This window comes from Ursus americanus, chromosome 4, assembly GCF_024610735.1.
Source record: "Ursus americanus isolate L20-20 chromosome 4, mUrsAme1.1.p, whole genome shotgun sequence".
Lineage (NCBI taxonomy): Eukaryota > Metazoa > Chordata > Mammalia > Carnivora > Ursidae > Ursus > Ursus americanus.
In genome coordinates, this window is record NC_142130.1 from 44,054,668 (window position 1) to 44,082,449 (window position 27,782).

The window sequence follows — 27,782 nt, forward strand, 5'->3', positions numbered from 1 at the left end:
CCGCCCCAGCGCGCCCTTTCTCGCGTCACGTGTCGGGAGAGTCCTGAGTCACGTGAGGCCCAAGTGGCGGCGGAGCTACGGCGAGAGAGAGAGAAGGGGAAGCCGGAAGGGGCGCGAGTGAAGCAAGGGGGAGAAGACAGCTCCCGAGAAGGCGAGGGGTGCGCGTGCGCCCGCCTCTCCCCCCTAATTCTCCCCTCATCCCCGCCGCCCTCCCTCGCGGCCAGGTGACACCTAGGCCCAGTCCGCCGCGCACTGCCTGGGTGGTGAGCAGCGCGCGCCCTGCCCTCGCGATTGGCGCTGGCCGCCCCTCCCCCTCGTCTGGTCCGCCCCGTCGCGTCCCGTCGCGTCCCGTCCCCTCGGGTGCCGCCAGCCGGGTGCCGATGAGCGTCGGCGGCAGCGGGGATTTTTTCTGACTCCTGGTCCCTTCCTGGCTGCCCCTCCCGTCCCGTCGCGGGGCCGGCCGCTTCTCCGGCCCCAGGATGCAGAATGTGATTAACACGGTGAAGGGAAAAGCACTGGAAGTGGCTGAGTACCTGACCCCGGTGCTCAAGGTAAGCCAGGCCGGGCTTGCCAGGGGCGGTCAGGTACACGCTCAACTCCGCAGGGATTGAGGACCTGGCACCGGGAGGGACACCGTGTTCTCCGGCGGGGAAAAGTGTAGGAAGGTGGTAAGGGTGGGACACAGGTAAGGGTGCAGCCCCGCCGGAGGTCTTACGCAGGTGTTCTCTAGGGCTTTCGGGCTCTTCAGGTAAACTTGGAGCGACGCTGTGTGCGCATTGCTGTCGCCACCCGTCAGAACCCGGCGCGTCTGGGTATGTCAAGTTGGAAGGTGGTCGGCATCCAAGTAGATTTGAGAGCGTTAAATCTTAACATTGGAAGTCTTTTAAACTTTTTAAACGAGGGTTTTGCTTATCTTTTTAAAAACGAAGTCAATATTTGGTGCTAAAATGACGTGTCACTATTTTCTTTCAGATTTCATAGAAAGTCTCTTATAATTAGGAGTTTGAAATAGTGAGTTGTGACTGAGGTCCCCTCTTGTTAGGTTTCAGAGGAATAAGGTGAATTGCAACATTATCTCTGTCAGTATCGTTGAACCCAGCTAAGAGGCAAAACTTCCCTTTCCGAGTTTTTAAAATAGTCAGAAAACTATTTGTAAATCCTGGACTTCATTGATAATAAGCAGCAGCCTGACCCTCCTAGATTGATTGATTGATTGATTGATTTTTTGCGTTGTCATTAATACAACGTTTTTAAAGTAAAAGTTGTAACATTAGCTATTAGCAGTGACTTTAATTTTCAGACTTAAATTTCTGGAAGTACATTCAAGTTTTTTTTTAAGTCTTACAAGTTTTTTGTCATTGTAACTTTTTCCTTTCTGATAAGTGAGCAATGAGACTAAATGAATAGGGAGTTCTTGCTTAAGTGCTTTTATTTATATTTTTTTAACCTTTCAATGAGAATTTTATAAATCCTGTGGGGATGAAATATCCTTGTATATGGTTGTTCCTCTATAAGAAGTTATTCTAGTATGCTAAGAAGAATAGTGGATAGTTTTACTTTGCTCTCTTTCCATGACAAAGGGAAATGTTAGCCGTGTACTTTTTTAATATTTATTTCTGTGACTGATTTTAAAATGATACCTTGTTGGGCCAAGTTTAAAACAAAAAAAAAAGGTTTATAAATGAAAATTCCAACTCTTGCTATGCTTACATATTTTTTACTGTGAAATTCCTCTTAATTAATTCTAGTCAACTTTGAAATTGAAAATAATTTTGACGTTTGAATCGAATGATTCTTTCTCATGTCATTTTTCAGAAACATGTCTGCCTAGATATGCAGCATTTAAATAATACATGATTGTTAAACTCTTCAGTTTCGGAGAGAAGAGTAAAAAAAAAAAAGTTCCCAAATTATTAAATTAATGTTTTAGGGGCACCTGGGTGGCTCAGTTGGTTAAGCGTCTTCCTTCCCCTCAAGTCATGATCCCACAGTCCTGGGATCGAGCCCCAAGTCTGGCTTTCTGCTCAGCAGGAAGTCTGCTTCTCCCTCTCCCTCTGCCTGCTGCTCCCCTTGCTTATGCTCTCTCTCTCTCTCTCTCTGTCAAATAAATAAAATTTTTAAAAACAAACTTCTGTTTTATTGGCCAGTTGTATTTTATTGAACTTATAGCACTATTATGTTTTGAGGAATCATTTTACTTATTCTCCAAACTATAAAATGTTAGCTTGTCAATATGTATTTGTCAGTATGTATTTTCAGTAATAAGGAAAGCAGAATTATTGACCCTCTCCTTGCCTGTTCCTGTTTACAGAGAGAATCCCTGTAGTTTCTTACTAGACATAAGAAGGCAAGGAGGAAAAACTAAATCCTTCGGAAAGAAACAATGACTTATCCTAGCAAGTAGAAATTAAGAAAAGTCATGGTAATGTAAAAACGAAAGTCCTTAAAATGATCTTCAAGCCTCCCCTTGATTGGTAGAGGCCCTTATCTCTACTACTACTTTATTCCTTGCTCACTTTTTTTTTTTTTTTAAAGATTTTATTTATTTATCCGACAGAGATAGAGACAGCCAGCGAGAGAGGGAACACAAGCAGGGGGAGTGGGAGAGGAAGAAGCAGGCTCATAGCAGAGGAGCCTGATGTGGGGCTCGATCCCAGAACGCCGGGATCACGCCCTGAGCCGAAGGCAGACGCTTAACCGCTGTGCCACCCAGGCGCCCCTCCTTGCTCACTTTTGCTTGAGCGAGTCTGGCCTCTTTGTTACCTTCATTAAATACTCTCTTGCCTCAGGTTTTCGTACTCTCTGCACCATCTGCCGAAAATGCTCATTTACAGCCTTGTGGCTTGTTCATTTTTTTAAGGTCTCTGCTCAGAAGTCACCTATCACTGAAACCTTTGTTTTCTTAACCATCCTATTTATTTATTTATTTATTTATTTATTTTAGCTTTGTTTTTGTTTTGTTTTGTTTTTAATTTTAGAGAGGAGGGAGAGAAACTCAAATAGAATTCACACCCAGCATGGAGCCTCATGCAGGGCTTGATTTCATGATCCTGAGATCAGACCTGAGCCGAAACCAAGAGTCGGATGCTTAACTGTGCCACCAAGGCACCACTATTTATTTTTTTTAATATTATTTATTTTAGAGAGAGAGTGCGTGTGTGCTCAAGAGGGGGGAGGGGCAGAAGGCGAGAAGAGTGAATCCTCAAGCAGACTCCCTCTTGAGCATGGAGCCTGCCATTCCTTGGGGCTCCATCCCAGGACCCTGAGATCATGGCCTGAGTAGAAACCAAGAACTGGCCACCTAACCAACTGAGCCACCCAGGCGCCGCACCATCCTTTTTCAAAGAGCCATCTCTCTCCCTCCACCCCTGACTGTTTGCTTGCCGCTTCATTTTTCCTTGTGGTTTTCATTACCATTTGACTTTTCTCACTCCACTAGAGTTTAAACTCCTCATGAGAACAAGGATGAGTTTGGTCTGTTTTATCCACTCCTACATCCCCATTACTTCAAATAGTGCCTGGCGCAAAGTGGTTATTCGATGAATACTTGTTGAGTGAATAATGTTCATCAATGAAACCTTTCATTTTTGTAGACTGTACTACAAAATCTTACATTTAATTTAAAATTTAGAAACATTTGATAAATAGCATCTTTGCTTTAGAGGAGAGAATATTGTATCAATATCTTGGAGATAATGGGAAAGGATTAAATGATTTATGACTACTAGATTTGGTTTCTAGTGTTACTCGATTAAAATGAGATGTTGGAGATGTTGGCCGAATAGTAAGATGTCTAAACATTCTTAAGACATTTTTACTCTTCTGTAAAATAAAGATATTTGGTCATTTCACAAAATCATTGTATGTTGTATAAACCTTTGGATGTTTTTCCAAAGATCTTGGCTCTATTTTAGCACTGATCAAATTGTAATTATTTTCATGTCAGTTTCCTTCATTAGACTTGTATATTCCTTGGGGTCAGGTACCAGTGATAGATTCTTTTTTGTATGTGCTCTCTTGACTAGAAGGGTGCCAGGCAAATACTTGCCCACAAACATTTTTAATTCGAAAGTGAAAGAGTATAATATGTTATTCTTTTTGCTTTCTTTAGGAATCAAAGTTTAAGGAAACAGGTGTTATCACCCCAGAAGAGGTGAGTGTTATTCTGAAGCTATTACATTTTATAATTATATTTACCTGGGTGGGATTTTTTTTTACTTTATAAGAAAACATCTTAAACTGTAATCTTGATTCTTTCGACTCTATTAGCAATTTTATAGGGATTTCTACTTCCCATAAGAGAAGATGTAACTTCCTTCTCACTTTGCCACTTCTCATATTTCTCTCTAGTTCCTCTTTATTTAGAAATGGAGGTGGGAGAGGGAATGGAAAAGATTCTGATGGTCATTTACCCTTCACTCATATTTGTGTTATATTGAGGCTATACCGTGGGCTCTCTGGTGTTTGCTGTTGTCTTGCCTCTGTCTACATCAAACATAAGTTTTCATGGCTTTTCATTTGGAAACTTTGGCTCACTGCTTGGATATTAATTTTTCTTTCAGTATTTAGCTTAAATATTTTATTGCTACATACTTAATGCTGATGTTTTTTCTCACAATTCTTTCACTTTTTCTACTAACCAAGTAATGTTGATCTGCTTAATGCTGAAGCTCATGTCTATTTTATAGGCCAGTTGTGTTTCATTGAACTTTTAACATAGAATTATGTTTTGAGGAATCATTTTACTTGTTTACCAAATCTGTGTAATAAAAGTGTTCTCTTTCCTTTAGGTAATTTGTTTTGTTATCCTTAGAAACATAAATACTGTTCTAAACATCCTTTTACATTCCAGGTTCATGAATAGTTATGGTTGCATCAGACTTATTTTTTAGTCTTAATAAATAACAGAATTTATTTAAGTTTCACCTTTAACTTTCATTAAAAATACCACTCACTGGGGCGCCTGGGTGGCGCAGTCGTTAAGCGTCTGCCTTCGGCTCAGGGCGTGATCCCAGCGTTCTGGGATCAAGCCCCACATCAGGCTCCTCCTCTGGGAGCCTGCTTCTTCCTCTCCCACTCCCCCTGCTTGTGTTCCCTCTCTCGCTGGCTGTCTCTGTCAAATAAATAAATAAAATCTTTAAAAATAAAAAAATAAAAATACCACTCACTGGCAATAGAACTTTACTGTTTTGAAAGAAACACTTTGAATTGGGACTTGTTTGATGATCTGGCTATTGCTGTAAATTCTAAGACCTCAAGCCTAAGAATTAATTGATCTTTCAGTTTTCAATTGTGATGGAATCTCTTGAGTCCCAAATCTTTGTGAGTTCTGAGAATGATGTGCTGAATTGATCTTTACTCTAAAATTATCTTTATTTGTAGTGACGACACATGGTGGTATAGAAAGAACATAGGAGATCTGTCTTCTACACCCATTTCTCTTACTGACTTGGGTAAATCAATTAAGCTATGACACAGGCCTCATGTTTCCTTGTCTGTAAAATGTGGGGTTTTGGCTAGACATTCTCTAAAGGACCTATCCTACCTTAGGCACCATGAGTTTAATACCTTGAATGCCACATAAACTAAGTTTTGATATTGTTAACTTTCTTGCCAAACAGGTATAAGTTAGACTTGGCTCTTAAAACTGTCTGAAATCAGGAGCAGGGATGAAAGTGTGCTGTTCTTCTTACAGTCTTTGGCTTTATCTATGGGAAGACAGCTAATTGGTAAATAGATGGTTGGAGTTAGAGATGCTAGTCTGTGGTCATTGGATAGATTTAAGATGTTTTAAAACAGCTACTAACCGTAGAATGAGTAGCACTTAACTATATCATTAAGTGGTTTATGAATATCCTCCTTTTTAAAAAAAAATGCAAGACAAAACTAGCTCACCTGGGTACTAACCACATGATGCTGAATTGAGATAGAGCACAGTTACAGGATTGAGTTAGGTTAGAATGAGTCTAGAGGAGGAAAACAAGACATAATTTGCTTTGGATACAAGATATACTGAGTTGATCTATTTATTTGTTTTCTCTTACTGTTTCTGATCTTCTGGCTTTTATCCTCCAGCTCTCTCTTTGTTTTCATTGAGAGCTGTTGGAAGGACTGTGTTTAAAAAGAGGGATAGGCATTATCTAATACAGAATTGCCTGACTAAAATTACTTGAGTATATATCTGTGTGACTTAAGTAGAGTATTAGTAGTAGAAAAGCTTGAGGATAAAGTTGCTGGCCAAAATGTTAATAACTGTTTTTATCTTGGAGTTACTCAGTATTATATAATATTTAATCACCGAGAGAAAGCTACTGCAAGTGGTACTGAGAATTGAGAAATTTGAGTCTGCCTTATGTTTTGTTTCGTTTGAGCATATGAAGCCTGCAATGATGGCCATTGCTAATGAGGGCAAGATGTACACCTGTACTAATTATCTGTGCAATTCATGTTCTCTTATAGTTTTTCTTACCTTCTAGTATTTTGTTATTTTTTTTAATTTTTATTTATTTTTTAAGTAATGTCTACACCCAACGTGGGGCTGAAACTGACAACCCCAAGATATGAGTTAGGTGCTAGATCACCTAAGCTAGCCAGGTGCCCCTATTATTTTTTTAATAAATGCTACTGGAGATGTCAGGGAATAAAATATTAGAGTCTTGTGACAAGGCAATATCATTAAAGAATTTTTAAATTTTTAACTGTTTTGCTTGCATTTTGTTGAATTAATACTTTTTTGGTGGTGTTAAAGTAGTTCTTGGTAACCACAGAGTTAGAGGTAGTATTTGGGGGGGCGCCTGGGTAGCGCAGTCCTTAAGCCTCTGCTTTCCGCTCAGGGTGTGATCCCGGCGTTCCGGTATTGAGTCCCACATCGGGCTCCTCCGCTGGGAGCCTGCTTCTTCCTCTCCCACTCCCCTGCTGTGTTCCCTCTCTCGCTGGCTGTCTCTCTGTCAAATAAATAAATAAAATCTTTAAAAAAAATAAAGGTAGCATTTGGTTACAGTGACCTAAAATACTTAAAACTTGGGGAGAGAGTATTGTTTTCATTTGGGTTTTTGTCTTTACCTAACTAGTTTAAATAATAATAAGATTCTCTGAAATAAAAGAACAGAAACATTTGAAAAGTTGCTGTTGGGAGTATGCTGCTAAATCTTGTTAATGTATCTTCTTGAAAGAAATTACTCTTAGAAAACCTATATTATAAAATTTTACTTTGTTAAATGAAAATAGAGTATTATATATAGACATTCTTTTCCAAGACAAACATTAGAAGATTAAAGATACTGTAATTTTTTGCTGTGTAATTAACCATGAACAATATATGAATTTAAGTTAGAGCTATTGTGAAATAGAAGTAATTGGGGAAGTGTGTATATTGCCTGAGTTGGGACACTGCAGTTATGCTTAAGAGACTTTCTTTCATTTTCTGCTCTCAAGACTAAGGAGGATTTCTGCTTACATTAAGATGAGTTCATGCTCATGTATAATGGAAATTCTCGAAAGGTTAAACTCTTTCTTCCTGAGTCTGTTTTCGATTTCTGAAGAAAAATAAAAACTTGTGCAATGTTCAACCTGCCCAGAAAGTCTAAGGTGTTAGAGGGTTCAATTTCTTAACTGTGTTGGTATTTTCTGAGTCAATCCAAAAGCTTCTAACTTTCCCCCATTGTTTAGCATTACATTTCTCACTCTTGTTAATATGAAAACGCTTACAAAATGGGCTATTACCTAAACTTAAAAAGAAAAAAAAAAGAGAGCGAAAACTGTGCACTGTGATGTCATAAACTTCTTACATCAGAGGCCTGTATCTATTTAGTAATTTTTCCCAAAGATCTTCATTGAGTTTTCAGCCCCTAGCAGGTATCTGTCTTTATCTTATTTATCCATAAAATGGTTTTGACATTTTAAATCCTGCAGTGTTACCTTTATTCGTTTCATGATACTATATCCTTTTGGCATTATTTAATCCAATGATAAAAATGGAATTTAAAATAAATAACACTCAATGTTTTTGTCTTCCAAAATTTAAATTTTATGGATGTAGAAAATTTTGCAGTTTTAATAATAATCAAAAATCATCCAAGTGGTAGAGCAGGTTTGGTGCTGTTTGCATTTATATGATTATTGGGTATCAGGGTTACACAGGATGATCGCTTTGGTATTTTACCGTCTTACATTCAGTGATGTTCAATTTTTCTTTTTCCTTTTTCTTTTATATTCCTTTTAAATCCTAAATAGTTTGTGGCAGCTGGAGATCACTTAGTCCACCACTGTCCAACATGGCAATGGTAAGTAATCTTGAGTGAGGAAGAGAAATTAGTTAAAGGTAAAGCTTTATAATTGTGGCAGTTTGCAAAACAGATTAGGGCATGGACTTTAGAATGACCAATTTAAACTCTGTTCTAGTAGATTTTTCTGTTAAGCAGTGAGCCAGTGATACCTAAAGTAAAATAAAGGCTGATATATTGGCTGTTATACTTACTTTGTTTTGCTTTGTTAGAATGAAAGACAGTTTTAAGATAAATGCCTTTATTTCCTTTATTAGTATTCCCTTTATAGTGTCTAGGTCCGATTTTGTGGTGGATCTTTAAAAAATAATGTTCAAGAGTTTAATAAATTTGACCAGCTCATTTTTTTTCAAACTAAAATGTTTACTGAATATTTTTATAACATTAATAAATACAGAGTTTTGCAACGTCTTAAGTTTTTTAATCATAAGACCTTCTATAAGGTTCAAAAGTATGCCCCTATTTTAGGAATTAGCTGAGAAGTTAAGGAAGGTTCATGATACTCATTAAAGGTCTTAACTAGAAATCTGCTGTTAACAGACTTTTTTGTTTTTGTTTTTTTATTAATTTTTTTATAATGAAAGTAATGTAAAAAAAGTAAGCAACTTAGCAGATCTCATAACATATTTTAAATATTCTGAGTAATAAGAGAATGTTTTAAAACAAATGCCATTTCATTACATTCAAGTACTTAGGGTAAAGCCACCTGACTGTAGCTGAAAAAGTGATCCCAGTACTGGCAGAGCTATTTTAATTAGGCTAGAATTGTTTTGGAATTATCATCTTGTTTGGGTATAAATGGTTCAACTTGTTATATCCTTTTTTCTTTTTATTCTGATTCCCTTAATGACACTTTTTCAGTTGTGGTTGAAAGGTACAGTTTTAATTTGGGAGCAGGGGTTCTAAAATTAATGAAGTTAGAACTGATAATGTTTTCCTTCATATCTGAAGAGCTTAAATAGTTAAAACTATTTGAAGCCAAAGTTGGAACTCTCTTTTATCTGTGGCCTATTCTCTTCTCAATTTTTATATTTGACTTGTAACCCAAAATAGTTTTACTGCTTTTTATCAATTGCTCTTTATCTTTTAGAACACTGCTTCTTAATGTACCAAGAAAGGCCAAAATGTCAGGTTCATTTATTTTTATGCTTTTGTCTTCCTTATATGTATTTTCTGTTCATATTTAAAATTGAGTTAATATCATAGCAGCTGATGATTTAGTAAGGGTGATTGATTCTTTTTTTGGATTACAAATTGTTAAAATTATATTTAGCTTTGTTCTAGTCTATAATTTTTGTGTGTTTTAAGTCAAATAGGTATATAAAATTTAATATCCATTTTATGAAAGGAACTGATTTAGGATTTTCTTCAATATAATAGATACAGATTTTCTTCAGGTTTCTTTGTGATAGTCCTTATTTGTCTAAGTAGCTCAGACATATGATTTATAGTATTGTTACAGGGAAATGTGTATATGGACAGGATCTTTTTTTAGCAGGTAGTTTATAGTTTCACTTTATGAATTGTGATAGTTGAAATAATTTAGAACTCAGTTATACCCTACTCCAGTGTCCACACTTCTGGCTGAATTCCTGGGGCCAAAGGAACAACTCATTTTAAACCAGTGCTAGAAACAGGTTATTTCCATGTTATAGTTTTGTATCTACAAGTGCCATCATGACTGTATTGTATACTCTTCACTCAGAACTTTAGGCATTGCTATGCCATTATTGAATTTGACACACGAGAATGGTCTAAGGAAACCTAGAAGGCTGCTAAAAGATAGTAGGTCATTTCCTGGCTTTATTTTGTGCTGGTATCTATGGTTAAACTTTAGACTGAAGCTTTGATAAGGCAGTAGACTCCCCATTGTTGTTCACATGTTTTTAGCAGATAACACATGCCACTCCAGCTCTGGCCAGTTCATTAGGTGACCCACAGAAGAATCTTTGAACAAATTCTTAGTAACATAGTCCAGAGTAGCTATGAGAAATCAGAAATGGTATAGCTGGCTCTGACCCACAGAGAGAGTAGTGTTTAAGAGCAGGAGTCCTGGATTCACTTGTTCTTCTATGTTTTAGTTTTCTGACCTTGAGTAGTCTGACTTATTTAAGCTAAAATGGGAATATTAATATTACTCACCTCTTAGGATGCTGAGGAGTAAATAAAAGTAATGCATGTTCGTGTTCTAAGTCTTACGCTTAGTAAACACTCAATAAAGGGTTTTTTTTTTTTCTGTTTTCAGTCATTATTTTTAATATTATCATCTTGTGATTCAAAGCACCTTTTTTCTCTTAGTTCTAATTTTAATCGAGTGGCAGGAACAGGGATCTTGCCAACCACCTACTTTGTTATGTAATGTCCTACAGATATTTTTCTGCCTCTTCTTGATCTGAAGATGAGCAGTACTTGGGAATTGAAAGTCTGAGAATACACTCCCTAAGGAACAACATTTTCTTTTTGTTTAGAGGCAAGCATAATAGTTGCTTAGTAGTTCTATATTATTCTGTCTTTTTTGTCTAATATGTAATCTAAATTCTCTTAGGTCTCTCTGCGTCTCTTAGTACATTTCACGTACAATGCTATGGTCTTCCATGCCCTAACATACGTCACTTAATGGCATCCTTCCAAAACTAGTCCTAAAACAATTTTCTCAGGAGTGTGGATTATGTAGTTTTGATATTTATATGTGATATCTTCTGTTCTGTCTTTGCCTTTTAAAATAGTTCTTGTATTTTGGTGCTTTTTGCTCTTTCTAAAGGGCTACAGGGGAAGAATTGAAAGTGAAGGCATACCTACCAACAGGCAAACAATTTTTGGTCACCAAAAATGGTAAGAATTATGTTGCATATATTAGTAAATTTTTCACAAAGAGTTATATTTAAAAAAGCAAAAACAGAAAAAAACCTTAGCATTTTTTAAAGTTTTTTTTTTTTTAAGATTTATTTATTTATTTAAGAAAGCGAGAGCAAGAGAAGCAAGAGAAAGAATCTCCAGCAGACTCCTGCTGAGCTGGGAGCCTGATGTGGGGGCTTGATCCCAGGACCCTGAGATCATGACCTGAGCTGAAACCAAGAGTCAAGATGCTTAACCATCTGAGCCACCCAGGCGCCCAAAACCTTAGCATTTACTGATCTTAATTTATGCTTGAAGCCATACAGAAATTTGGAAATATGATGAAACTCTGCGTTTTCTATTGCTAGAGTATTTTTTTCCTTATTTCATTTTTACCTCCTTCCTTTTTGTTACTACTTTTTCCCAAAAAGGTCTAGTTCTAAGGTGTGGAGGGAAAGGGCCCAAGCAGATTTGGAATTTGGAATTTTAATTGCCTTTTTTTAAAGTTGACTTCATAATTATAAACTTTTTAGCTCTTTGATTTTGATCTTCTTTAAACTTAAACATTTGTCATGAAAAATGAAATTGATACTACCTTTGACATCTGAAAATTCCAAGCTAAAAATTTATTATCCATTGTATCTTTGAAAGATTGCCTTTAGGAAAAAAATGTTTTTGAAACTGCTAGTTTCTCCTTTATGAAGTTAATTTGAAAACAGCATCAGAAGGTTGTTATAGTCCCTGTCTAATCACGTAACAGTGCATTGATTTTTGTTCTAATTTATCTGTTACAGAAAGGGAAAATATGTATAACACATCAGTTTTTTTCTTTCCCACAGATGTTTTATTAGAATTGATCATTTATATCCTGCTTGTTTTTTAAAAAAATCAAGAGGTTAATAGCCATTTCTTGACTCTACATCATCATGTTTTTACATTATAATTGTTCAGTTTTAGGCTTATATGAGTAATATCTGTTAATTGACACATATATTATATGAAAAACTTGGCTCCAATATTGTATAAGATGATAAAATGTAGCAGTTTAATGAATTTTACACTTGCTTATCCACTATGAATAGCTGGAACTTAAGAATTATGAAATACATATTAAAAGTTACTATAGCATTGCAGACTGGAAGTCATCTCTACCACCCCTGAGAATGACAGGTGGTGCCTTCCTGTTTTGAGAGTAAAGCTATTAAAATAAGGTATTATTATTATTCATTGGCCTGAAGTTGAACAATGTCATCTCTGGCTCTAGCCTGCTGTTCACAGACCATCAGGGTAAAGAATACATAGAAAATTTCCAGTAGAGCCTTCCTACTTGTGTTCTGACAAAGCTAGTCAGGGAAAGATAAATGTGGTCATTAATGTGTCTGTGGGTTGAATACAACTCTTTAATCACTTTTACTAGAAGTGAAATACAGTATTTCCTTAAAATGGAATAAACTCTCTTTTTTCTAATAGATTTATAGGAAGGAGATTATATGCTGTAACTCTATTTGCCTTTTTTTTTTATAGTGCCGTGCTACAAGCGGTGCAAACAGATGGAATATTCAGATGAATTGGAAGCTATCATTGAAGAAGATGATGGTGATGGGGGATGGGTAGATACTTATCATAACACAGGTAAGAGGAGAATAGAATACCATATATTAGTTTAAGTTGTTTTAAATGTTTTTACAGTCTTTTATTACAGCATTGATCAAAAACAACAAAAACAAAGGATACATAAGGCACAGTTGTCCCCAATAGACTTAGTTACCTGAAAAGAAGCAGGAAGACAAATTGGAAAAAAAAGAAAAATTGCCTTTGGAGTATACCAAATTTTTAAAGTACTGCTATGTTAGTAGCAACTTGAAAATATCCATATCATTTTCTTTATTTCTAAAGAAAGAAAGACAGAATTACTGAGTATGCATACTACTTTGCTTTAGAATTCCTTATTTACATGTCATCCCATTGCTGGATGATTAGCTTTAGGACAGGAACTATATGTATCTTTATTTTACTCAGAGGCCTGGCATTTAAAAGTAATTAGTAATTATTTGTTGAGTGACTGTAAGAGGATTGTAAGGACCACACTCCTTAGGTAGAGAGTCACTGTCGAATCCTCAATATCTGTCATAGTATCTGGTACAGAAGTTGTTCAATAAATTTGTTAAAAGAATTGACTAAATTCAAGCCTTTTGTAAGTGTATGTTTGCAGAAGTTGTTTGTAAGTCTGAAGATGATTTTTTATTTCAAGTCCTAAAAACCTATTTTGCCACTATATTTATATAACTATGTAAATGCAGATTAGCATATGCTGCTATAGCCTACTAATTTAGCCACACTAACTTAGCCATACTAACTTAGCTATAGCAAAATATACTAATCTGCATTTACATAGTTATATAAATAGTTATGTACCGTACCATAAGTTAATTAATGTTAGTTAATAGTTAACTATTAGTTAATTAGTTAATTTACATAGTTATATAAATGCCATTTATGACTTAGTTTTAATGGAGAAAATATGTTCTGAGTTTAAATCTAGAGTACTAAAAAATAAGTTTTCTCCCTTGAAGTCCTAGAAAGTAGCAGGTATATCAGAAGTAGTACCAGAGCAAGATTTCGCAGCCTTAGCCCTACTAACATTTTGGGATGCATGATTCTTTGCTGTAGCATTTTCTGTACATTGCAGAATGTTTAGCAACATCTCTGGGCTCTGCCCACTAGATGCCAGTAGTATTCACCCAATTTTGATAACTCAAAATGCCTCCAGATAGTGCCAGATATTCTGTGAAGGGCAAAATTGCTGCCATCAGTTGAGACCCACTGTAGTAGTCAGAGGGCTAAGTAATCTGCACCGGAAAAAGTACCTTGTTAGGTCAGTTTTCCCTCTGCTTTTAAAAAGGGACACTGCCGTGTGTTTATGATGATATAGGCATAGATTCCAGACTTGGGCCTCTTGATTTGAAACTTACTTGTTTTTTGATGAGTTGAGTGTTAATGTCAAGGCCTTGAGAAAATAGTGTATTGAACAGCTTTTTGAAATGACTTCAAAAATCATCCAATTTCTCCCACTGAGAGTGATGGTAGATGGACTTCTTTAATTTTTGATCTTTCTGAAATTATTCAGCTGCTCTGCTTTAGTTCTCCTGTGGTGGAAGATGTGGGCAGTGCATCTGTAGGAAATGGTTGACTGACTAGAGTCATTAGTTATAGCTAATGTTTCTGATATCAAGTAAATGACTTATTCTGTTGTCTGGTTGTATTCTATTCCATAATGACTAGCTCAAAATCTAAGTGCATATTTACAGAGGCATTTGTTACAGAGATAAGTAGGTGTCAGTCGGTATTATTGGATTGATGAAAATCTATTACAGAAATTCAACAACTGGAAAAATGTTTGCCCTGCTAGAGAGAGATCCTTAGAATTTTAGTTTAAACTATATTGTGATTTGATTAAAACACTGCTTCCAGTTGACTCAGAAGGTCATGTGCCTGGTTACTTATTCGCCTCAGTTCTCTTTGCTTCATCTTTGCTTCTCATAGGTTTCTTTTATTTCTCTTAGCCCTTGTATTAGTCATGGTTCTCCAGAGACACAGAAAAATTGGATGTATATATAGATACAGGTATATAGGTATAGATTTATTTTGAGGAATTGACTTACGTGATTTTGGGAGCTAGTAAGACTGAAGTTTGTAGGACGAACTGGCCAGCAGGCTGAAGACCCAGGTAAGGGTTGATTGTTTCAGCTCAAGTCTGAAGACAGTCTGAAAGCAGAATTCTTTCTTTTTCCTGAGCACCTCAGTTTTTCCTTATAAGGCCTTCGACTGATTGGATGAGGCCCACCTATGTTATAGAGAGTAATCTACTTTATTCAAAGTCTATGGATTTAAATGTTAAAACCTAAAAAATACCCTCACAGCTACATCTATACTGGTATTTAACCAAGCATCTGGACACGATAACCTAGCCAAGGTGACATAAAATTAACCATCAGAATTCTTGAGAATGTTACCTTCATTAGTCATTTGAGCTTTTTTTTTTTCTTTGCCAGTATGTCCTACTTTTAGAAGAGTCCAGTTTAATGGGCTACTACTACATTATTATATTTGGATGGATTGAAGAGGTTTATTTTGTTTGTATCTATGTACTGGATCCAGTGAATCGTTTTGTTATACCAATTCAGTATGTTAAGATTTGGGTTTTATTGTTATGAAATAATCAAATCTATTATATAGTAATTTGTAGAAAAACTATGAAGTAAAAGCTTTATGTTAGAGCTGTGGATTGTGACATTTTGAATTAGTGAAAGTGAGTTATTCTTTAGTTTGGAGATGTTGAACAGATATATAAAGATTTTAGAAGATTAACAAAGGGGCAAAGCTTATTTTGTATGTAGGGTTTTTTTTTTCCTTTAGTGTATTTCATCCTGTTGAACTATCAAATTAAAAACAATGACATGTATTTTGAATTAGAAATATTATTTAGCTGACTTGTGGTGCCCCCCATCTGCTTAGTGCCACCTTCATTGAGACAAGTAGGTTCAAGGTAGTTGCTTAATGAGGTGCAGTGGAGAGAACATTGAGCTAAAAGTTAGCACATGGATTTGAATTCCAATTTCTTCACTAACTATGAGACTCAAGGAAGTTATTTCATCTCTGGAGACTTCATTTCTTCATAGGGAGAAATGATTAATTACCTCAAAGGATAGTGTTTGTAAGGCTGAAATAAGCTATGGAAACAGTAAAATGGAAAGCCCATATAAATGTGGTATGGTATTACTACTTCTGGGTATCCTAGATTTCTGAATCAAATAACATTAATATCTTCTTGAGAAAATTTCAGTACGGTTTTGAATAAAAATAAATATGAGTCCTATAGTCTCCTAATGTGTCCACTGAGAATTAATATGTATTGGATAGAGACTCACACTGGGAAAGTAAGTGAGGGATAGTAAATGAGTGATAGAGTAGAATAATTCATGGCAAAATATCACGCTGGTATGTTTTGTTTTGTTTCAATTTGATAAGTGCTTTTGGTGTTATTCCTTTTAGAGTTCATTTGTAAAATGCTGCTAACATTGCCTCCTCGTTTCAGAGAAGTTGTGAGAATTTAGGTAACTTTAAGTGTTTATATATTGCTTGAATCTGGTAAATGGAAGATGTTTACAATTTAATTTGTTAAATTTTTGAATTTTAAACAGGTATTGCAGGAATAACTGAAGCAGTTAAGGAGATTACATTGGAAAGCAAGGTACTGGTTAATTAGTTATATTTGTAGATTCAATGACATAGTTATTTGCATGTATATAGTCTTATTCAAACTGATTATTTTCAAGCTTTTTAAAATTCCAGTTGTTTTTTTTCTCTCACTTTCCTATATCAAAACTACTGTTTCCCAATGCTTATTTTACTTTGTTGTATGGCCGAAAAAGTTTTTTGAGATTCTAACTGGTGAAAACTACTGGTTTTCACCAATTGGAAAGGCTGCTAGGCTAGTTTAAAAAGAATAGCTTTTATTTTTAAGTGAGAGTACCAAATGTTTGGTAAATGGAGGTTTTTGGAGAGGTTTAGATACTTGTTGATTAGGTGCTAATGATATATTGTTTAAATTTTATAGTTTATTTGCTGCTATTTTGAGTGGAAGTTTTTGTTTTTGAAAATTTGAAAGTAAACTTTAACATCATCCAAAAAATGATATATTTTGACTGGGTAGAAGCTAAATGAGTTAGGTTTTATTGTATGGTTTATTGTGGGGAGGGGAGTAAAAATCTGTAACTGGGTGGAATTTTTCTGCTTGAAAATTTTCAATTCAGACATCTATATTATATTAGTTTTTCATTTCTAGAGAGAAAATGATTGCAGTTGTTTTCATATTTTTGTATTTGAAATGATACTGATGAGGGAACGGAAGGCAAGCTGAGGACAAACCATAAGCTGACACCTTGCAACCTCCCCCGCCCCCCACTCCTGGGTGGGATTTGTGATATTCTTCAGGGAATTTCCCAACCATCTTCATGTTAATGCCTTGCTAGAGAGAAAAACAACCTTAACTTGACAATGGCAAGGCCTCCAGTGTCCTGTGAGTCTTCTTTAACATATGAAAGTACTTTCTTAACCTCCCTTTTTCCTTACCTCCCCCAACCCCATTGTATATAATGAGCCACCCCTCACAACCTGGGGCAGCAGCTCTTTCTGCCCATGGGTCCTGTCCCCGTGCTTTAATAAACCATCATTTTGCACCAAAGACGTCTCAAAAATTCTTTCTTGCTCATGGGCTCCAGACTCTACCCCACTGAACCTCACCTATATTCCCAAACCACATCAATATGAAAAAAATACAAAATGTCTTTACCCTTACCTTTTCTTAATTATTTTGTTAACAGATCTCTTAGAGGATAGAATATTTGGGCAGAATAATTGAGTTTCTTTTGTCCTTATGAAACATTTACTCCAGAGTTACTAGTTTAAGATACTCTCTTTTGTGTGTTTTTGTCATTTGGATCTTTTGGGATTTAAAACTGGGTCTTAACAGGAAGTGTTAGAAACTAAAACAAGTTTTGTTTTTTTTTCCCAATGTACAATTTTATGCTTGCTGGGGATTCAGGTTCAGTTCATTGGCCCGAAAATTCTTTTTGAAATTCTACTTCTTGGAGAGTTTGAATGACTACAGAGAAATCACCAAAATGGCTTTGCTACTTTAGGAATCTTGTTTACTCCAGCCATTAATTGTATATGCTCCAGACTTTGGAAATGTTAAATGGCAGAGTAGTGTGGATAGCATTTTTGATAGGTTTATGGTAATTCAAGAATTTTTTAAAAATGCAGTGATGGTTAATATGGTACTTGCTATCCCACTTAACATCCTTATGTCATACTGAAGGATGACTACTTAGAATAATGTACAACTTGAATGTCTTTCCTGTCATTTCCTTTGTAATGTAGAATTTACTTTATTTTTTATAATTTATATCTTATAATACTTGATGTCCAGACCCAAATGTTAATCTTTCTTGTTCATTTCCACTGTATTCTACTGTTTCAAGTATGATCACCATAACATCAACATGATTAAAATTTACCTTAATGATCAGTTTGTTAGATATTGGCTCATATAATAATTATCCAGATACTATCTTCTATGGTTTCACATTTTGGGTGTGGTAATAATAACATACAATTTAAGTTTCTAGTGGTAAATAGAATCAAAGTAAAATTGTAATTAGGTGAAACTAGATGTCCAATTTTTTTACTTTACTACATTGACTTCAGATTTTTGGAATATTGAATTTGTGAAATGATAATTATATACTAGGCTTGTCTTTGGTTAGTATTATTCTTTTATTCTAGTGCAAATATAGTTTAAAAATTGAACTGAAATCTTATACGTTAAAATAACTGTAAAGTCTGATAATTTTACTTAATTCAGCCTAAAATATTGTTAACAAATTAGAATATAATGTTTGATTTATAATAAGTTTAACTTACAAATGTATTGTGATTTACAAATATATACCTTTTTTCTCCTTTAAATTATGTGTGTAAGTTATAACTCTGAACCGATTTCCTAATATTAATGAATTGGCTAGGTAAAAATACTATTTTTTTGGAAGTGCAAAAATCGTTAAATTGTTAGATGATTCTTGGTGCTTCTTTGATACTTTTTATATTTTTCGGTCACAGCACTTAGCACATCACTTTTAATATTTGGTTTATGGGTTTGTTGTCTCCACTGGGGTAGGAGTTTCTTGAGGATAGAACTGTCTTTACCACTCATATTTTCACAGTGGTTTGCACTGCGAATGATACATGAGTGTTAGTGTTTGAACTAATGGACATATTTAAGTGACTTTAAATATAATTAATTTCATAGGACAGTATAAAACTTCAAGATTGCTCAGCAGTAGGTGAGGAGGAGGAAGAAGAAGATGAAGGAGAAGCTGCAGATATGGAAGGTATTTATGTTCTAGATTTTCTTTAATCACACTAGAATATTGATTTTGGAATATGAGTACTTGAAGTGGACAAGAATTGTACTCCATTGAGTTATAGATTTTAACATTTAACAGCCCAGAGAGGATTTTGTTTAGTTTAAATTTAGTTAGTGCAGAACTTACCTTGGTCTTGGACTGTTGTACTTTACCTAGGACATAGCCTTGATACAAGCATAATTTCTAGTGGGATACATCTGAGTCATACATCTTTAATGCAGTAAAAAGTTCAAAGATACAGATTCTTAAGCTAATTCTTAAAAGTTTTTTCAGAGCAGAACAAAGTTTGCTCATGTATTGTGTATTTTCTTTTTTTTTTTGACCAAATACATAGAATTTATGGTGAGATAGAAATGCTGTGTATCATGCAGAAGTGGAAGATGGTGCCAAGGGCAGTTGAAGCAGCATAATAGGTGGTGTTTGCTGATGAGGAGGTGACTCCTAGCCAAATTGCCAGAGTGGCCTTGACTCAAAGTACCTGTTTGTTTGAGAGAGAAAGAGAATACAAGCGAGGGAGAGAGGGACAGAGGGAAAGGAAGAAGCAGGCTCCCTGCTCAGCAGGGAGCCTGACTCTGGGTTCACTAGGACCCTAGGATCATGACCAGAGCCAAAGACAGACTCTTAACTAACTGAGCCACCCAGGCGCCCCTTAAAGTACTTTGCAGTTTTGTTTCATAAATTACTTTTAAGTCCTTATGAAACCTAGCTGTGTATCTGTTCCTGAATTCTAATTAGGAAAATAAGGAGTTTTGTCCTTATTTTTATGATAAACTCCCATCCTTTGAAGAAATCAAAATGAATTACTTGTAACCAAAATTGCTCACAGCAACCTCACATACCATCTCTGTGATCAGCTTCATATCTAAACCTCCAGTCCATATCTCTTGAACCTCAAATGTACTTGTTTATTTTCACTTGCACCTGAATGTCTTCTAATTGTCAGCACCACCTTCTTGCACAAATACTTTCTGCATTCCTTCTGTCTGAATTGTGTACAGTTACCCAAGCTGGGGTGAAGGGTAGGAAGAATACTATGAGTAAAGCACCGTTTTTAGAATACAAGCTGTGGGACTGCCTTAAATATCTGACAGTCTTTTAGTGTGTTTGTTACATTTCCCTTGGATAGAGCTAAAGAAAAAATTGCTTTATATGGAATTTTGCTTAAAAACAATGTTGATGGTATAGCGGGTAATGTAACAACAATTAATATAACAGGCAATTTTCATTCCTTATTCAACAAACATTGGGCAGTATAGTATCTGTATATCAGATACTGTTCTTGGTGCTAGAAATAAAGCAGTATACACGATCTTACAGAGATTATATTCTAGTTATGGGACACATACAAAAAACAATAGAGAAGCAACATATATGCTGTATTAGATGGTTATAAGTGTTAGAAGAATAAAGGAAGGGGATGGGACAGAGTCTTGGGGAAGGATGAGTGTTATTTTAAATAGGTTGGTCAAGAAAAACCTCATTGAGAACATGAGTTTTAAGTAAAGCCTGGCAAGAAGTGAGTGAGCAAGCTCTTTGGATATCTAAGGAAGAGTGCAAAGCCCCTGAGGTGTAGGAGCTTGTGTAGCTTATATAAAATATTGTGAGCAGGGGTGCTCGGCTGGCTGAGTAGGTAGAGCATGTGACTCTTGATCTCAGGGTCATGAGTTCAGGCCCCACATGGGATGTAGAACTTACTTTTAAAAAATAAATATCCTGTGTTCAGAGAGGAGTAAGGGCAGAGGCAGAGAAGTAAGGCATGGAGTCTGTGAGATAACCTTGGGACCAGATCACATAGGTCCCTGTCTTTAACTCTGTGAGATAAGACGCCATAAGAGGGTTTTTCTAAGTAGAAAAGGAACTTAGAATGAGATTTATACAGTTCAGCAGAATCACTGTGAATGCTGTATTGAGAACAGATTGGAGAGGTTTGAGGATAATAGTTAGGCTATTTTGATAATCTAGGCAAGAAATGATAACAGCTTGGTCTCAAGTGGTAACATTGAAAGTGATGAGAAACAAAATTCTGGACATATTTTGAGGGTAAGGTCAAAAGGATTTGCTGCTGAGGGGGAGTAGCATGAGAGAGACAGTAGTCAAGTGTGACTCCAAGGATTTTTTACAGTGTCTGGAAAGGTGTCGTAACTGAGATAAGGAATACAGGACCGAATAGCTCTGGAGGGGGAGTTTTGGAGTTCAGTTTTGGATGTGTGCTGTTTGCGATGTACGTTAGTCATTCCAGGAGAGCCATAAGTAGACAAATATCCAGGTTTATAGCCAGAGATAAGTTTGGGAATTATTAGCATTTAAAGGCATTGAGACTAGATGAAATCCTCAAAGGAGTAAGTGTGGATAAAGAAAAGACAAAGTCCAAAAACTGAGCCCTTGGTTACTGTAGAGTTTAAAAAAGTTGAGATGAAGAAGAACCGAGCATAGAAGATAGTAAAGGAGAAGCCAGTGAGGTGAGAGGCAAAGCCAGGAAAATATAGTATTTTAACAGCCAAGGAAAGTGTTCAAAGAACATGGGACTAAATTATCCAGATGGCCCTGTGAGAGATCGGTTAAGATGAAAACTGGGAATTTACCCCTGGATTCAGCAACATGGAAACCTATGATGATTTTAATGCGCACGTTTTATGCAATTATATGAATAGCCTGTGTATGTGATGGAGTCACTGAGTGTTCTACAGGATCATTATGCTGTTCGGTATTGCTGATAGGCTGTAGCTTGGACCAGGCATTGGCAAGCTGATTTTCTCTGGCTCTGTCAGTTAAAGAATCAGCTGCTTTGGAAATGTAAAATTAGCTCCGTCATACCTATTCAGTATTTTCAGTTAAACACAAAAGCAAAAACCCAGGTTTTGAGTGATACTCCGAAATAATATATAGTTTGGTTTAGGAAATTTTCTTGAACTTGATTAATCTTTTGTTGCTTTTTATAACAGAATATGAAGAAAGTGGATTGTTGGAAACAGATGAGGTTTGTAAATTGAGTTTCTAGTTAACTTTTACTGAATAAACTTGGGGATTAACGTTCCTAATGGTATCTTGATCTTTCCAGTAAACGTTTATTTATATGTTTGCATTGGTTATAGCATATAAGGTTTTAGCTTTGGCTTTTAAGTTCTGTTTGTTTTGGGGAAAAAAATACAGGGTGGGAAAAATATTTTCTAAATTGTCACATTCATACTGATTTTAATGGGTGTAAATTTCTCCTTGCATTGCCAGGCTACCCTAGACACAAGAAAAATAGTAGAAGCTTGTAAAGCTAAAACTGATGCTGGAGGTGAAGATGCTATTTTGCAAACAAGAACTTATGACCTTTATATCACTTATGATAAATATTACCAGACACCACGACTATGGTTGTTTGGCTATGATGAGGTAAAAACAGAAAATATATTTTAATGTAAATGTTTTAAATTGTTGGATTTAATTCCTTTGTCATTAGGTCTGTGGATATATATATTGTGGCCTTTTAAATTTTAGAAATCGTCTGTTTTACAATTTCATGATTAATACTGAACTTCTTATTTTGAAGAAACTATGAATTATTCAGTGTGACAACACTACTAAGAATCAAACAGAAATAATCTGTTACATATTTATTGCTTGGTCCCTGAGGTTATTCCTTCAAAATATAAGGGAAATTGAACTTAGTTTGTTGTATTAAATTTGTTGAGTATTACATTTGTTGAATATACAAGGCATTTACAGAATGATCATATTGGTATGTGTGTTCTTTTCTTTAAGACAGAAAACCTTTTTTTTTAAACTCATTTACTTAATTGAATTAAAGGATAACTGAAATAAAATTAACTTGTTTTAACCTGTCATTCTTATGACTGTGAATGGGAAGCAAAAAAGTAGAACAAAATAGACCCAAAAGATGAGTTATAAAGTTATAAAATGTTTTGACAGCCATGAACTTGCCTTTTGTAGGATCTTTATTGTATTAGGTGGTGGCTGAAATCGCATAGCATTGATGTACAGACACCTCTCTCCTCCCTTCGTTGGTAAAATGGATTGTAAACTCTCCCCCAAATAGTCTGGTAATTCTAAATAGTCTGGAATTCTATATTACAAGTGATATGGGAGGTGGGGCTAAATGTATTTTAAACATGAAGGTTTAGGTCTAAAGGATTTTAAAGAGTGATTTCAAAATATTTTTTTATTGTTTTAGCAACGGCAGCCTTTAACAGTTGAACACATGTATGAAGACATCAGTCAAGATCACGTGAAGAAAACAGTGACCATTGAAAATCACCCTCATCTCCCACCACCTCCTATGTGTTCAGTTCACCCATGCAGGTGTGTGTATGTGTGTGTGTTGTGTGTACTTATGGATTTATTGGGAATCTGTAAACAAAGTGCCCTAACAGAAAAAATGTAATAAGCAAGTACAGTTCTCTTTTGTCTTTCTTAGAAATGTTCTTGTGCTTAAATATGTAAGAAAAAGGAAAAAGTCACCAGTTTATTTTAATTCATTAAAAAAATTTTTTTTCTCTCTCTCTGTGTTTAATTATAGTATAGGTCTTTGTGATTTTACTACTATTTTTAGCTCCAAGAATAATTTAGAAGGTGCTTTTTAGAGTAAAAAAAATGCCCATCATTTCGACATGATTTGCCCTATTGTTATGTATCCTTCTATGAATGTGGAGTATGAAGTTATCCTTCTGTTTTTCTCCGTGACATATTATCTCCTTTTATTGGTTAGTGAAGGGAGATATATGTAGAGTTCTCTTTTCCTCTACTCCTCAGTTGAGAGATGTTCAGCCCTACTTAAATCAAGTGCATTTTGTAATTTGGGATTTTCTTTGTATCATTGTATTTTTTCAGAGCCAAATAAGTGAAACTGAGTCTATATTCATGACTTGTTCAGTTATTTCTAATGGGTAGCTTTCACAAAACATTGAGAAATTCTGGTAACAAAATTTTTGAAATGAAAACTTTGGTCGTTCCATTGACTAATTAAATGCAACATTCTAGCTTTTAAAAATTTTTAAATATTTTCTTCTCCTTTTTTGCAGCCTCTTGATTCTTAAACTTTATCATATAGAAAGCCTAGTTCATTTTTCCAGTTTTTTTATGTCAAAAGTTGTTAATATCGCTAACTGAAAAGTAATTCGAGAGTCATTAGTTTTAGTTTTGCATTATCTAGAAAGTTCTCATTTTATTCTGTCGGCTCCTGTGGTGGTTTGAGGTTTTAGGACAGTGCTTATCAAACTGAGGCATGTCTCTCTCTTGGGTGTAAATTTTAGTCTGGAAAAGAAATAAGTAGTCTAACTGGTAATTAATGTTAAATATTTTAATAAATGACTGTGTTATCCAATGCAATGTAATGTAAATAGGGCAGAAAAGTTGGGGGTTTGTAAGGTGAGATTTCAAGTACATTTTAGGCATTGCCATGGGCCATCTCAGGTTATGTTTTTGGATTCTCAGAGCTAATACATTTACTCTCATCTTCAAAGTTGACTGCCTCTGTCGTGAAGTTTATATTCATAAAAATTGAAGCAGTATATTTAAGCCAGAGAATATCTAAAAGATCATTCTTTTGTGCGCTGCCCTTTTCTCAGTTTTTATACTTAGGCATTTACTTTGGTATCATTCTTTCTATAGCAGAGGAAAGACACTGGTTGACTATGAAGAGATTTGTGGATTGGTCAAAAACTTCAGATACACATATTTCTTTATATAAAGCCAAAAAATCATTTCTAAATAAAATCAGAGAGGGGTGCCTGGGTGGCTCTGTCCGTTAAATGTCTGCCTTTGGCTCCGGTCATGATGTCAGGGTCCTGGGATCAAGCCCTGTGTCGGGCTCCTGCTCAGTGAGGAGTCTGCTTTTCCCTCTCCCTCACCCCCCCTCATGCTCTTGCACTCTCTCTCTCAAATTAAAAAAAAAAAAAAAATCAGATAAATTTTAAAATATGCATTAGGACAAAGAAAAAATATATAAACTTGTTGACTCAAACCAAGTTAGCTTTTTTAAAACCCAGTTTTGGCTTATTCTCTGCTAAATATTTGAATAGTCAAAATCACAGCATTATAAATTTGTCTTTGCTTTTTTGATTAGCTGTTACCATGTAGCTTTTTTGAATTTTCCTGGTCTTATTTCTTGTTTGTTTCTTAGAGCAGACAGTCCTTGCTCTGCAGTTATACCCTGCCATGATTTCCCTTTCTCTGGCTTTCTGCTGTGCTAACCTCCCCCCAACTCTTTCCGTCCCTGTTATAGGAAAACTAGTCTATTGTGTTTTGACTACCCTAGCTTTTAAAATTTAGCCTGTGTTCCAATAAAACAGTGTATATGACTCTCAACTATCTGACTTGGGGAGTAGGGAGAATATTTTATAATATAACTATTATATTAAAATTAAATCACTGACACTAATAAGGTAGATTTCTTCACAAAAACTTGCTTTTCCTATTTTGATCTAATTTATCTATGCTAATAAGGTTTATTTGTTCTTTTGCTTTTAGGCATGCTGAGGTGATGAAGAAAATCATTGAGACTGTTGCAGAAGGAGGGGGAGAGCTTGGTGTTCATATGTATCCTTACCTATATATGTCAGTAGTGGCATATTGGCTCCTAGGATTTTTTTTTTCCTCTTTGGGAAATGGAACAACGTTAGTGCCACAGTACCTGTAACTTGTTTTAGCCCCTCATATGTGGAGGTCTTCGTAGGAGTCTTTAGTTGGAAAATGTTATATTGTGATAGTTCTGCTTTGTTCAGTTGGTTAGCACATGTCCCTGTGTGCACCAGTCAGCTCTGCCTTGTTACAAAGCCTCAGATCAATATGTACTTTTCTAGGCAGCAGCTTACCAGTTGCTTTTGTTTGTCAAAGAGGCAATGGCTAAGAACATATGAATATAAAACCATTGCTCTTGATGGAAAACTCAAAGGGCATAATTTATTGATGAAAGAAGAGTAACCTACTAATTTAGAAGATAACACATGAGTATCTTTTCCCTAAGTATATTTCCAGTTTAACTGTTAAAAAAATATGCTTCCCATCAGGTAAGAGTAAAGTTAGGTTGTGTCATTCTAAGGTCTCTGAAGCAAAGAATTCAGCTTAACAAATAGGTTAATTAAAAAGTAAAGCACAGGGGCGCCTGGGTGGCACAGCGGTTAAGTGTCTGCCTTCGGCTCAGGGCGTGATCCCAGCGTTATGGGATTGAGCCCCACATCAGGCTCTTCCACTATGAGCCTGCTTCTTCCTCTCCTACTCCCCCTGCTTATGTTCCCTCTCTCGTTGGCTGTCTCTATCTCTGTCGAATAAATAAATAAATAAAATCTTTAAAAAAAAATAAAGCACACAAAGTATATTTCAGATATTCTTAAAATATAGTATTTTTATATTTCTCCAGATAAAAGCACCCTTCTTATATTTTACTATAGTTTTCCTACTTAGTTCTCTGTGTTTGATAAAAGGAATAAACTAAGTAAACTGCTGTGTCCTGAACTACATGTACCCATAGAATGGATTCATCAAAAGCAGACAAAATCAATGATTAAGATGCCAAATAGTTTGAATTAATTTGGTGCTAGATTGATGTTAAACTTGGTAGGTTATGCCACTCAGTGTTAGATGTAGACTGTGAGGGGTCACCCCTGTCTTGGAATTAGAAAAAACCTAGGAATTGCTGATAAAGTGTGTTCCTCAGAAGAACACTGGTCCTATTTGACATTGAAAGAAACCAAGACTTTTGGTCCAAACCAGATTTATTCCTGCAACCCTATGATGCATAACTTGAGCATTCATCTCTGTGTTGGAGGCTAGGTAGCAACTTGTAAGACTCTGTGTTTAATAATTGACTCATCAGTTCCCCCAATAAAAATTAAGCTCTTAATATTTCCAGGTACAGTGGAACATAGAAAAAAATTCAGGATTTTATTAAAGACAGCCCATTGTAGCAGATTCTATGGCAAGTACATAAACTAACTTAGAATCAGTCCTTCGGACGGTTTCCACTTTATTTTTTTCTCTTTTGCTTCAGTGCTTTTATATTCTTTACCCTGCCCTATTTTGTACCCTAGCAAACTAATAGACAGTAAAGGAACTATTTCCCACTCATTTAAATATGAATGGTCTTGTCCTTATGTTTATATCAAAATAATCGGGCTCCTGTGAACTCATACTTATTAAGTTTCACATTCAAATATTAAATGGGAATGGGTCAAGCAGGTTAAAGTTATAGAGAACCTCATGTTAATAGACGCAAACTTGTGTGAGTGCATTTTTTAAATATACTTAATTTAAGATTTTGTCTACATATTTTTTCTGAGAAATTGCTTAATAAGAATAATTACAATATTAGCTTAAATCATAGTACCATTTACCAATCTGTTTTCCTTAGCTAAAGACCTTTAGGTATCTTCTAATTTTCTTGAAGTTTGTACAAGCTGTCATTCCAACAATAGAATATGACTACACAAGACATTTCACAATGTAACGAAGAGAGCATAGAATCTATCCTAATTATTGTTTCTGATTTTTAAGCAATTAACCCATAGATGTGACTATTGACCATATTCACCAATATGTACAATTTCTCTAATAAAGGGACTTATATGTTTATGCATTAAATAAAAAAAGTTACACTACCAGACTTATTTGTTTAATAAAAATGAGTGGTAAAGAGACTGTTTTTCTTCCTTCTTATCAAATGGTGATAACAGTA

The 27,782-nt window shown here is 35.4% G+C and overlaps 1 protein-coding gene across 1 annotated transcript; it reads left to right on the forward strand.

Annotated features, from left to right (window-relative positions):
- Positions 1-56: 56 nt before the first annotated feature.
- Positions 57-27,710, forward strand: ATG3 (autophagy related 3). The gene is made up of 12 exons (XM_045785199.2): positions 57-551; positions 4,112-4,153; positions 8,233-8,282; positions 11,044-11,114; positions 12,642-12,749; positions 16,319-16,368; positions 18,988-19,069; positions 22,048-22,082; positions 22,331-22,486; positions 23,286-23,413; positions 25,580-25,648; positions 27,473-27,710. The coding sequence occupies exons 1-12, from the start codon at positions 480-482 to the stop codon at positions 27,552-27,554; spliced, it is 945 nt and encodes a 314-aa protein (XP_045641155.1). The 5' UTR covers positions 57-479; the 3' UTR covers positions 27,555-27,710.
- The last annotated feature ends 72 nt before the right edge of the window (positions 27,711-27,782 follow it).